General features: G+C 40.6%; 1 protein-coding gene across 2 annotated transcripts in view; it reads left to right on the top strand.

Moving 5' to 3' along the window:
• Positions 1–12897, top strand: part of prkcab (protein kinase C, alpha, b) — a 132064-nt gene that overhangs the window by 41129 nt on the left and 78038 nt on the right. For both annotated transcript variants that reach the window (XM_084743486.1, XM_084743487.1), the window contains exon 3: positions 4058–4140. In XM_084743486.1, coding sequence (XP_084599612.1) covers positions 4058–4140 — 83 coding nt within the window. The remainder of the gene's footprint in view (positions 1–4057; positions 4141–12897) is intronic.

Raw genomic sequence — 12897 nt, 5'->3', positions numbered from 1 at the left:
AAACACTTACTCATTCAGCAAACATTCGGCATTCATTTGACCTCTAATTAACATGGAATGGGCAAACAATAACACATGGGCCAGAATAGAAATTTCAAAGGAGGATACCTCGGCTGCAGCATTGTCATCAGGGAAGTAGGGAAGAAGGGAGAATTTCAATTTGGCAAGTTCCCTTAATCTCTGATGGCATATAGTGGTCAATTAATGATTTATTACAGTCAATATATCACAGCTTTCTCCTTGAAGTACTCCCCTAGTTCTCTTTCTGTGTGTTTCTTTTTTTCCTAGCATAGGAGAGTGTGAAGAAACATATGTTCTCTTCAATTTAGCCCACATTGGCGCGTAGGTGTAAGTGTAAGGTGTGTGAGTTGTCTTCACAGTTTTCTTCCTGATTGGTTGCATGTAACATCGCGTACATGCTCCCAGATTGCCTCAATGTTTCAGCCACTGCAGCAGCACATTGGCTCCTGCTTTCTTAAGACAGCTTTTAGATTAATGCGTGTATCAGTGTGTGCGTGCGCATGAAAGTCGACGCCAGGGATTATAGTCACAGAGAAACACTGTCTCTGTCTTGTGTAAGTCTGGGTAAGCTTGCCTAAGAAACACACACGCGCATACATGCACATACACACAATCCAAAGCTAGATTTATCCCTTTCCGCTATGCTTAACGGCCCTTCTTCACCTCTGAACTGAGCTGGACGAGTGGGAGGTGGGTGTGTGGCTGAAGGTGTGAGGATGGAAGGAGAGAAAGGACGTCATTGCACCCGTGATTCACATATTGTTAGAAGGCTGCAGGGAGGAGAAGAGAAACCTGATGGTTGTACCCGCCGTTAATCCTGCTGTGTGTTAACAGAAGATGAAAATACACTCGGCAGCAGATTTCATGGGTTTTGTCCTCCTTCTTTGCATGTAAGCAAATGTTTTCTTCATTGACAGCAGAGTGGGCAGGACGTGGGCAGGGAGGATTGAAAGTTTGACTGCAGGGCGAGTCGAACGTGGAAATGAAGTAGGAATGAACGCTCTGAGGTCAATATGAAAAAAAAAAACTGTTAATATACTCAGCAGAGACAGAGAGAAAATCAGATTTTTAAGTGTTCTTTCAGGAAATAAAGACAAATAAACACTGGTTTTGTTTCGTCTGTTTTTCTTTCACTTCAACCTTTTCAATTCATCAAAAGATCATTAAGTCCTAAGATTTGATAAAATCTAAATTATTTCAAATTCTGATTCATAACTACGTGGATGAAGTTATCAACTACATTAGCAAGCTGATGTACTTTGAGTAGGGCTGTGATGGTATGGATTTTTTTCTGGTTTACAATAATTATGTTTTACTCAATTTTATTGAAGGATACTGTTATAAGCATAGTGTAGCTCCTTTAAGGAACAGGGCAGTGTATAATGTGAGTGTGGTGTGAAAATGAAGGGGCTTAGCTCCAAAGAAAGCTACGCAGGAAAGACTAAGGATAACCTTAGTTACCTTTGTGCCTTGATGTGCTTGTATCCCTGTCAGAAGCTTTGTAATCCAGCCTCGAGCTGCAGCATCATTGTGGAGACGTGGTAACATAAATCCATAATCATTAATTTAAGACATGACATCGTGATTATTTATCAGTTTTTCCATTATGAAAGTAGTTGTTGTTGTGAGCATGTTGTATGCCTTGAATTGAGACTGATGACCAGTCAGAGGCTGTGTTTCCGACTTGTGTGTGACATGAATGATCCATGAATGTGGTGAGAGATCCATGCAGTGATCTCAAATGATTCTTCAAAGTAACATTTGCTGTGATGATGGTAATGAGCCCATACAGCTATTGTGGTAATGCGGTTATCGAGTTAAATGCTAACATGCTGTCTGTGCAAAACATCTGTGTTGAGATATTTCAGTCTGGACTGAAGTGGTTGACCTACTGACCAATCATCCATCCACTGACCAACACTGCTGGCATAGCTAAAGAAATTCTCCGCTCACTGGGCCCTAGAAATTCCCATCGTCTGCATTTATACCTGTGCACAACCCGCTCCTGTACAGTGCTGTATGAAAATGACAAATGGCGCAGGTGACAACCTCAGAGCATGGATAAATCACTTTGGGCTACTATTTTGCTGAGCTTTTTGTCCCCCTCCTCTCCCTCTCTCTGCCTCATTTCTACTTTATTACCGAAAGAGATGAATTCATACTGTGCGCTGCCACCGGCTCAGCACTACACCGGTGGCAAGGGAATGTCCACCTCTGAAACACAGAGACTGTAGCAGTGTTTGGGGCTGGATTAGGATTATAATCATTATGGTGAAAATACTGAAGATGGTGTCACTGCTCAGATTACTTTTTACACTATCTCTGTGAAATAGACGAAGAACTGACGATACAAAGTAAAAAGATTCTCACACGCTGTCTTATGCACTTGCAAATTCAAGACAAAATTGTCCTCTAGAGTCCAGCAGTCGACAAAACTGGTCCAGATAGTTTTCAGATTTCACAAGGAATGATGTCAGCTTGTAAAATGACACGATTGGTCCACTTAGATTACCCTAACCTACCCTATTAACGAATCTTGAATTTGCAAGTGCAGAAGACCTGTGTGGGAGTCTTTTTGCTTACCTTTATTAGAGTTTAAATTAATGCAGAATGTTCAGTGAATGATTCGGTTTCTTAATTGTAAGTAATTAATCAATTTTTAGTAGGAGTAGATGTTTACAATGATTAAATTGAGCGATATGTAAACGTAGTCTGGCAGTATGGCTGAACTCCAACTCCAGACTTTGCATTTTCAGAGCAGTGGGCTTTTGTTTTCAGGGTAACAAGCACAGCTTTATATTGATCAGTAATTAAATTATAAACATCTGATAAGCTTACAGTGTGGGACTTGTCGTTGCTTGTCAGTGTCAGAGTATAATGTTGTGTTTGTCTTGTGCTTGCGTGGGTTCAGTGTCCCTGCAGCCTGCAGGCGACCTGCCTGAGACTAGAAACAAACAACTTGCTTCAATCATAGTTTGTGTAATAAATGGGGACTTTAACTATTCAAAATAGCCAGGATCTCACTATTTGGACTGCAGTAGTCGCTTTTAAATGCCACTGAGTATATTGATACAGTACAGCCTTCTTCATGGACAGTCAAAACCCCTGCTGTTTCTTGGACTTCTCTGAAAACTCACTTCTGTTGTTTAACCATTGTCAGATTGTCTGGCAAGTGTGACTTAGCTGGCAGACTCAGAGACAAAAACCCCACAAATATGGTGCTGGAAGAGCACAGAGGAGCACATGAAGAAACAGGCTGCTTGACAATGAGCGAAACGGGCAGATTGTGTGAGAAAGAACAAGAAAAAAGAATGAGGAATTTCAAATAATGGCAGGGGAAAAAATGCAGTTTGGTACTCAGAGTGAGAGTCTGAGTGGGGATTCAGCTTGTGATCTAGCTGTCACAGATGTCCACGGTTTGGCTTTTCCCTGCAGATCCATGGCGGCGTCCAAATGTAAATGCCAATGTCGCTGACGCGAGAGCAGCGTCAGGTGTCATGTCAGCCATGTCAGCGCTGAGTGACACTCGGGGTGAGGTAGGGGCGGATTCCAGCTCAGTGGGAGACGATGATGCAATCTGCATCAACCCAGCAGACTGTAAAGAGCCGACGGCTGCAGAACACACACAATATCGCGTAGTGACATTTTTTGTGTGGGTGTGAGTGTGGGAGTGCACATGCATGCGAGTCTGTTTGTCTGTCTGTATTTGTTTGTGTGTCCGTACAAGAGAGGCTTGTCAAAATCACTCTGAGGTTGATTGATGATAATTTACATGCACATTCCCTCGTTTACTGCTTTTCTCTTTCTGTTTCTCCCTCTATCTCTCGACCATTTGCCTGTTAACTTGCATAAAACGCCAGCCAGAATGAAGATATCATACTTTGTGTGTGTTGTGTTTATATTTTCTTCCCTTAAGAGACAGATTTGGTGGTTGAATGCACTTTATGAGTATGTAAGAACAAGGTCACAATGTTTTGTCATAAATTGTCACTGTAAAACTGTCCTCTCTCTCTCTTCTCTCTTTCTCTTCTGTCAGTGTGCTGTTTTGTGGTTCACAAACGGTGCCATGAGTTCGTCACCTTCTCCTGTCCCGGAGCTGACAAGGGTCCTGACACAGACGTGAGTTCTTAATATTTTATTCATGACTCTTTTTTTAACCCGAGTGCAGCTATCTGCACACAAAGACGCATAATGCAATAATTTGTTTGATATATTTTAAGACAGTACAGCATACAATCTGTAAAAGTGAATTCTTAGAAATAGAGATGATAACTAGAACCTTAAAGGTTTCATCTTTTTGGTTCTTGGTAGAACCTTTTAAAAAGGTTGCAACATAAAGGGTTATATCTAGAATCATGTGTGAAATGTTTCACCCAGAACTACCGCTTCTACAGACAACCCCTCTATTGTGTGATGGTTCCATCCAGAACCTTCACTGGGTGTTCCGTCCAAAACTTTTCCACCATCTAAAGGTGCTAAGAAGAACCCACCTAGGGGGCTCTACTGAAAACCTTTTTATATTCCAAGGGTATTATCTAGAACCCACTCACCTAGGAAAAGCCTTTTATATTGTGGTACAAAGAACCATTGATGAAAGAGTTCTTCAAGGATTTCAATAATCTTCAAAGAAGTTTTTACTCCAAAAACGGTTCTATGGAAGAACCCTTTTGGAACCCTTATTTCTAAGAGTGTGGAGGAAAAATAAACTTAAAAGGGTAAAAATATAATTCCGAAAAGTAGGAATTGATATTATTCTCCCAGTATTTATCCACTGAATATTAAAGTTGTTTCAGTTTCACATATATTTTGACAACTGATGTGAAACAAAGTGAAAGAAGTACAGAGTCTGAGCTTTTTCTTTTGAACACACATCACCGTGAACACCATTCACATGTCAAACAAACAGAAAAGCCAAAAAAAAAAATCTGAGCTAAAAGCAGAGAACCAGAGTTTAAATTTCTGGTGAAAGAAGGATATACCTCTGACTCAAGGGAAGTCAAGTCTTCTCAACATGTGCAAAGAGAGTTCAACAGGGAAATAAAAGTCTTCTGCCCTCACTGTCTGTGTAGGTGCACAGCACAGCAGCAACACACGAGCAGTAAAGGTTGAAGACAGCAGTTGGCCTTTAAAGTCTTTACTGATAGCAGTGGTGAAACTGGAGCATTGTATGGGTCAACGAATATAGTGATAGTGACTATGAGTATGATCTCTTAAACAAGAGGTACTATAGATTCTACTTTAGATCAGCTGTTAGGTTAATTACATTGTCCCTCGGGGTAGAAACTGTGGTTTCACCATAGAAAGATCAACAGTAGTTTTTGTTGTTGAGGGACAAATCAGTAATCTTTAGACTAAAAAGCTTGTTTTAATGTTAGATGCAACATAATTTAAAGTTAAATAATGATTTATTTGGGTTTAAAAATGACTCCTTGTTGATGTAACCCAGCTTTAGTCACTACTGATTGCAGAATGTTGATGCTGATGCTGATAAAATTTATCAGATGAGATAAAATTTTTCAAATTCAGCAAGCTCAAATTGGGCCAAAACATTAAAGTAAAAAAAAAATGGCCTGGATGTACAACAGCCTGTAACGTAAAGTTTAGAACTGGAAACTGACTCCTGACTTTTTCAAAAAGATGTAATTGAGACACAATTCAGAAATGTTTCGGTGCTATAAGTTGAGTCTGTTTTGAATTTCAACATTAATTTTTCAGTAGATTATTACATTTCAGAACTATATTCTCGGAGTAATCAAAGTTTTCTGGCTGTTATTAGCCTCCGTACAGGTGGTGGTTTTGTGCTTTATGTCAGTTAAACTGATTGTATAGACCACATCATTTATTATTTATTGAGTTCAGTTGTCCCATCTGTCTTGCCAAATTGGCAGTTTGCACAGACATTACACTTAAAAGATGATGTTGCCTCTCATTTGCTTCCCCTCTCTGCACCATCTTTACAGACGTAATGCAAGAAAATCCATTCAGACTGTCCATTTAACAGCACTCTGAAGACCAGCCTTTCAATAATATATTAAGGGAGGGAGTATTGCAATATATTATCATATTGATTTGTGTGTCAGCCTGTAAAAAGTCAACCCTCTATCTACAGTATATCTAATGTGGAGCCCTTCTCTGTCGCTGTATCAGCAGCTGTGTGCTCCCACACATCAGGCGTGATAACATTGTCCCTCATTAGCCTCCTCTCTTTTCCCCCAAGCCCGTCTGAAGCTGTCGGGGCAGGGTGCCGGTGTTTTATCAGTGTTGGAGTCTGACCTCTGCGGTCCCTCGGGACCTCTGTTTGGAGTGCATGTGTGACCCTGATGTACCAGTTGAACCTCAGCCTCCTCTTCCCTCTGGCCAGGAGCGAGTATCTGTCCTTGGTTAGATAAGAGATGGAGGTCAAGCACAGCTGGAGCATCCAATGATGTCTGTGTACTTACATGCAACCAGTGTTGAACGTATTCCACTATAGATTGATGAATACATGCCCTGAAATGTAATTTGAAATTATCAGGTTAGTTCAGATCAAGTTAAGTAAGTACTTTGGCTTACTTTTTCAGTACTTCTTGCTGAGCCCTTTCTTCTGATTACTCTGAATGTAGTGAACACTGGCTTTGGGAATGTTTTCACTCGAGATCCCTTTTCTGTTCAGGTCACGTAGAGCACTAAAGTTACTAAATAAAGGCAGGTGCTGTCATACTTAAATAACATGAATCAGATGTTGAATATTTTGGTGTATTAGCAAAATATCTCGCCAATTCAGCTGAGCTAATTAGCCAGCTAGCTAGCCAAACTAATGAGCAAGTCAAGTCTAATTTTACACACATTCTTCACACAATCTGTCCTTAACATTAGATCCTCATTAGCATTGAAAACTAAAATCTGATCAGTTCGTCCTTGAGTCCAAGTGGACGCTTGTTGTGAGTTCGAGGAAGTTTCCTCCTTTGAGGTCCTTCAATAATAAAGCAAAAACACGTAAAGTAATCCCTTCAAGTAATCTACTTTAAAGGTAGCCTATAATAGCACTTATTTAAACTGTAACTGTACTCCCTAACCCTGCACGCAACAAGCTTTATCAAAGCAGTCCAGCCAGTAACACGTGGAGAGGAAAAGACCCCGTACTGCCCCATCAGTGGTACTTTCTTCATCTCTACAGTACCACTATAAACACAAAAAGCCAAGTAGACACCAATGTTCTCCTCTGTTTGTAAAGCCAATTAAGACACAGACAAACACCCACACCAATATCCTCTCCTGTTTACACGAGGAAGAACATCAAAATCTGTTTCTAATGACTCCACTGTCTTTTGTACATTTGATTAACTGTAATGACGATACTCTTGTTTGTTCTGCACCTCCTCGCTGTGATTTTCAGGTCCTCCTCATTAAATAACATCAGAAGTTGTTTTAAAGTCAGTTTAGTGAAGCTGTTGCATCCCACGGCACTTTTGCTTTTATCAAAGCAATCACTCTGTATTGGCTTCTCTTCATCATGCTTTCTTTCTTAAAATTCATTACTCTTCCTAGACCCATTGTTCATTTTCTGTATCTCTCCTGAGCTGCCTCCTTGTTATTCAACCGTGCATCTCCTCAACTCTATCTGTCTGTCTTCTTGCCTAACTCTGTCTTTCTCTTCCACCTTTTATCTCTCACGTCTCTCACGCACACACATACACCTACATTTCTGGCTTCAAGTACCCATTGTGAATTTTGGTCTGCCTGTTTTTGTGCCCATTATCTAGTGACTGGCTTTGAGTGAATAGAGAACCCTTTGGGGACGGACCTCTTTGAATTCCAAATGATGATACGGGACTAGTTCATACACAAACAGCTCTTCTTCTTTCTTTTTTTAAAGAGCAAAGCACTTATTCTCATTTAATCTTGTCAGTTTTTGACACTTTTCTCAATCAAAACAGCTTCCATGCATCATTCGCTAATTTTAACTGCAGACTAAACTGTCAGCTTGCCTGTGATGCCACCACAAAAACCAAATCCACGTGTCCCCAGTGGATCACATGTGCTGGTGCTCCATGGTCACTATATAAAATGTGTAGCATTTAGGGCTGGGAATCTCTTGACATGTGACAGTTTGATTCAGATGCAATCACAAAATAGTTATTGATGCACTTGATGTGTAAAACTTTTTGATTTCTATACATTATTTATTTTTTCTCACTATGTAAATATCGACCCTTCTTAAGTCCCACCCCTTGTTTGCTCTGTGCTCCAATAACAGCTGAGCAAGCTTGGCACCCAGTGCAACCTTTGTCAACTTTCTTCTTTCCTGTGTCCTGTTCTTAGACGCTTGCTAGGCCTGTAGCCAAAGCAATTTATACGTTCATATTTTAAGTCGGACATTGGTGACAGCAGTGGGATTTTGGCAGTGCCGTCTCTCTGGAAGTTCCCCCAGTTGAGCCTCGCTCTTGGCGCGTGTGAACGCACTTCTAGGAGAGCAGGATGTGTGTAACAAACAAATACAGCTGTGTGATTGCATACTAATAGGCCGTAGCTGAATGGATACTGCAGCTGTGTGTGCTAGGAGAGATAACCTGGTTAAATTTCAGGTCTAGACGACCCTTGGCTCTTTGGATTGGGCTCAGATGTTTCACTAGCAAAACGCTAGCTTACCAGCTAGCTAACAATTCATGTAGATAAACTAGCAAATTAGCCAGCATTTTGCTAACATTAGTTATTTCCTTTACACACCAACAGCAGATACTTTGGAGGTTAAATTTCAATCCACCTGACTATTCACATAAAGCATGACACTATTTTGCGATTGAATTATTGAGCTTCTAAAAAAAAAACTGAGCACTTGGTGAGTTCACAACATGATTCAGGAGCTGAATCTGTAAGACGGGCGCCTCAGGACGTATTTCACTTCTGCAACAGCTGGCACCAAGCTGAGGAAGAAGAAGAAGAAGAAGCAGAGGAATGATTTCAGAGAACCGACTGACCCAGAGCAGGGGCTAGCTGTTGGTAAGGTGAATTATATGATTTGGAAACAGTCCCAAACACACCATTGTCATACTGTAGCTCATTTGATATTCCTCTCCACATGTTGTCTTTGAAATCTTTGTCTCTGTAGTTTTTTACCCTTTCACCATATAAAACAGAGACCTGAGAGATCTGATGAATGCAATGTTAAATGTCTTGAAAGTAACGTTATTTGATTGGTCAGATGAGTTCATCAGAAGCAAAACTTTTGAATAATCAGCCTTGGGCTGAAAAAATTAAATCTGCCACATTGCTCATTCTGTTGCTCATGTGAAAGCTCCTATTAGCTACAGACACTTTGGAAAATATTAACGTACACACACACACACACACAAACACATCTGGTGTGGAAAGGCCTTGATGCTGTAATGAATTATCAATTAATTGATCAATTGGTCCTAGAGTGAATGACAGTGACTCAGCACTTATCCATCCATCCATCCCTCTCACCATCACTCCATCTCCACTCCTCCATCCTCTGCCCCTCAGCTTCTGAATCAGTGTGGTGTCATGACTCTCTGAATCTGGCTTGAGGCTCGGACACACACACATACGCACACACACTCGTTGTCACTTTCTCTCTTAGTCACATACACACACACGCGCGCACACACCCTCTGGCCCTTTGCACTGTGGGTTGTGAGTGACCCTTGTGGCCAGCCTTGGTGTGAATGGCGTCATCTGTCCGGCAGATGCTTTGATGCACTCACAGAACAACATGAAGAAGAGAGAGAGATGTTCACATTAGCATTTGAGTGAAAAGTGCTGCCTCTCTCTTCTCTTCTCTTCTGTTCTGTTCTCTTCTCTTCCTGTTTTTCATTCAGCACATTGTGAGGCGTAGGTGGTAAATGGTGCTGTATTATCAGTCAAGGATCACTCTTGAAACAGTGAATGAAGGTGACTCATCCATAGAGAAACAATATGGGCTTCACAACCAGGTTACATGCACATGAAAGGCCTGGATCTTTAACCCATTTTTAAAATCTTCCCTTCTTCTTTTTGTCATATTGCTTCACGTCAGTGACAGATTTGGTCGGCGTGACCGGGCGGGGAGATTATGCTTTACATGGGTATATTGCTGCTGCTCTCCTTGGCAAATCCTCTTTTCAACCATCTGTCTTTTTGCCCCGTTCATTAACAACACTGCTGCAGACTGTTTGCATGTGTTTCATGTATTTGAGATGGTTTATTTTCATCCAGTCCCATGTGTTTGATTTAGCACGTGTTTTTGCCTTACTGGACATTTTTTACATTTTGAAATTGGTGTGTTGTGGATATTTATTACGATGTTGAAAAAAATATATATGTTTCAAGGCTCAGTTCTAGCGAGAAAAAAAAAGAAAGAAAATCTGACCCAAAGCTGACTTGACCAAGTCTCTTCAATGTTACATGAGCTATTCAGCCCATCTACGCCCATCAAAGCAACCAGCACCTCCTACGTGAAGTGAAAACAGCAACCAGCATGATTTGGAAAAGGTTAGATTTTCAACCACAGTGACTAAATGTGTGGGAGAAATGATTATCTTCTTTATTGCATAATCTGCAGATGATTTTCTCAATTAATTTATCAATCTTTTTGTCATGATTTCTAAAATATCTTATGTTATATGGACCAACTCTCGAGAACTCTTTTGCCTGAAAACGTACTTAAACCATGCATCCACTATTAGAATATTTGAAGATTAATTTTCTGTCAATCAATTAATTGATCGATCAACTTAGAGCCTGTGTCCACATAGTGCCTAGAGCACTTTACTCAACCTTTCTCTCACCACACATATGCTTCGTTCCAGCACTCTCCAGCAGCCTGTCAGCACTTTTCAGCCAGAGGAAAAAAGAGAGAAAGAAAGCTTTGTAGGCTCAGGCCCGATTTGTCTCAGCTTGAGTAAAAAGTGGATTACCAAAGTAAAATTACAATGTAGTTTACAGGGTAGTTTGTGACACCAGAATGTTATGGACCATGAGGAAGCAGAAAAGTAATAAAGAATTTTTAAAAAAAGAAAAGTAATGAAAACAAGCCTTATAATTCACAAGCCAGCTGGTCAGTCAGTCTCCGGGAAGAATCACTGGCGTTGAGTTGTGGTTGTAGGAGAGATTGTGCTGAGCTGGACAGGTTGGTGAGTGGGCATTTTCAGAAGAATATCTAGACACTGTCACTGACAATGAAACTGAGCAAAATGAGTTTTTTCAGTCTCACATGGTCCCAGCCTGACAAGCATCCTAAAATCCACCATATTTCCTGGAACATATTCCTGCTGCCTAAAACAAGTGTCACACAAAATGGCGCAAGCCAACACTCTTAGCCACGATGGCTAGTGTTGTTTTCTGTATATTTTTGTCATTTTGGCTGATGTACAGTATAAATATCCTCTATTCAAACTATCATTTCCATGAATCAAATTCCAACATTTTCTTTTCTACCACAATCACACACACTTCAAAAACAACTTATCTGATGAAAATCTTGTTTTTGCTAACCTCTTGTAGTTTAAACTCCTCGCATTGCTACAGAAGTGTACTTGAGTGTGTGTCAGTACATCATGTGCAATACAGTACTAAAAAAGAAAAAAAAACAACACTCCATTACAAGTTTAGGTTCAGTCCTGGATAAACATGGTGGCGTAAAAATGATATTTCCCTCTGAAATGTGTAAGTTTAAAGGAGCATAAAATAGAAATGCTCAAATAAATAAACATAAATTCTAAACTTACCCAAACAGCAGCCATTTCTCAACATGAACAACGTGTTAAAAATGCTTTCCCCTAAAAGGCACCCTGTGCATCAGTACGAGACGCTGAGGGACGTGACAAAGCAGCACCGGTAGTTGTCAGATTGAATGATCACAGCGTGTTGTACTGCAGTGAATAGGTTAATATTGGAGTGAGCAGGGATGAGAACGCGTTGCTTATCCCTGTAATGTTACTGCATTTTTTTTTTTACAACACAGCTGTACCAACATTTTCTCTGAAATGATACCGGGTCTCGAGACTGAGAAATTGGAGGTGCAGAAAATGTTCCTGAACATTTAAAGGATAGACTGCATGTGTGTAAGGGGTTACAAAGTCCTCATCAAGTATCTAAACTACTACAGCCAGCCTCCCCCCTCTGTAGCTCATTACAGCAGTCATCAGCGCTCAGGCCTGTTGACACTGCTGAAACCTGCACTTGTGACTTAATTGGAATGAAGAGCAGAGTGAGAGGCATCATTAGCCACAGGCTTCTGCGAAAATGAGGATATGGCTGAGAAAAAGGGAGGAAAGTAAGCATTGACTTGGCTGGTTATTGTAATCCTCAGAACAAAGCTCTGTTTATTAAGTATGACATCTTCTTCTCGGACGAGCGCCCAGTACAGTGTGTCATGACCCTGCCCCTGAGCCATGACAAAAACGGAAGAGAGATAGTTTTAAAATGAAAGATAGAAGAATGTATTACAGAACATACCACCAAGTAAGCAATGATGAAGGGATAATGTGTGTTAATCAGTATTATCAGCGTGTCAGCAGATGGATGAGTGACGTTGTATGATGTAAACCTTAATGAATGTAGCCAACCCAGTGAGACCATGGTGCTGGACTGATGGAGAAAAAAGGGCATTTAATACCTCTTGGAGACTGGTGAGGTGCTCGCAGTTGTACTACCTACCAGGACCTGCAAGAAAACAAACAAAAAAACACAACAGACAAAGGAGAAACAAGACACACACAGCAGGTCCTGCTTAGAAATCATCCTCAAAGTAAAAATGTAGACCCTCAAAATAAAGAATACTCCTTTTTTATCTTGCAAAAGCACTTACAAATATCTTCATTGTTCTTTATTGTGAAAAAAGCATCATTTAGATTAGCCAGATGGGGGCTTAATGATAAATTCAATGTTTGTCGC

The sequence above is a fragment of the Lutjanus erythropterus genome, chromosome 19 (assembly GCF_056507025.1).
Source record: "Lutjanus erythropterus isolate fLutEry1 chromosome 19, fLutEry1.hap2, whole genome shotgun sequence".
NCBI lineage: Eukaryota > Metazoa > Chordata > Actinopteri > Lutjaniformes > Lutjanidae > Lutjanus > Lutjanus erythropterus.
This window is presented reverse-complemented; position numbering and strand designations above follow the sequence as displayed.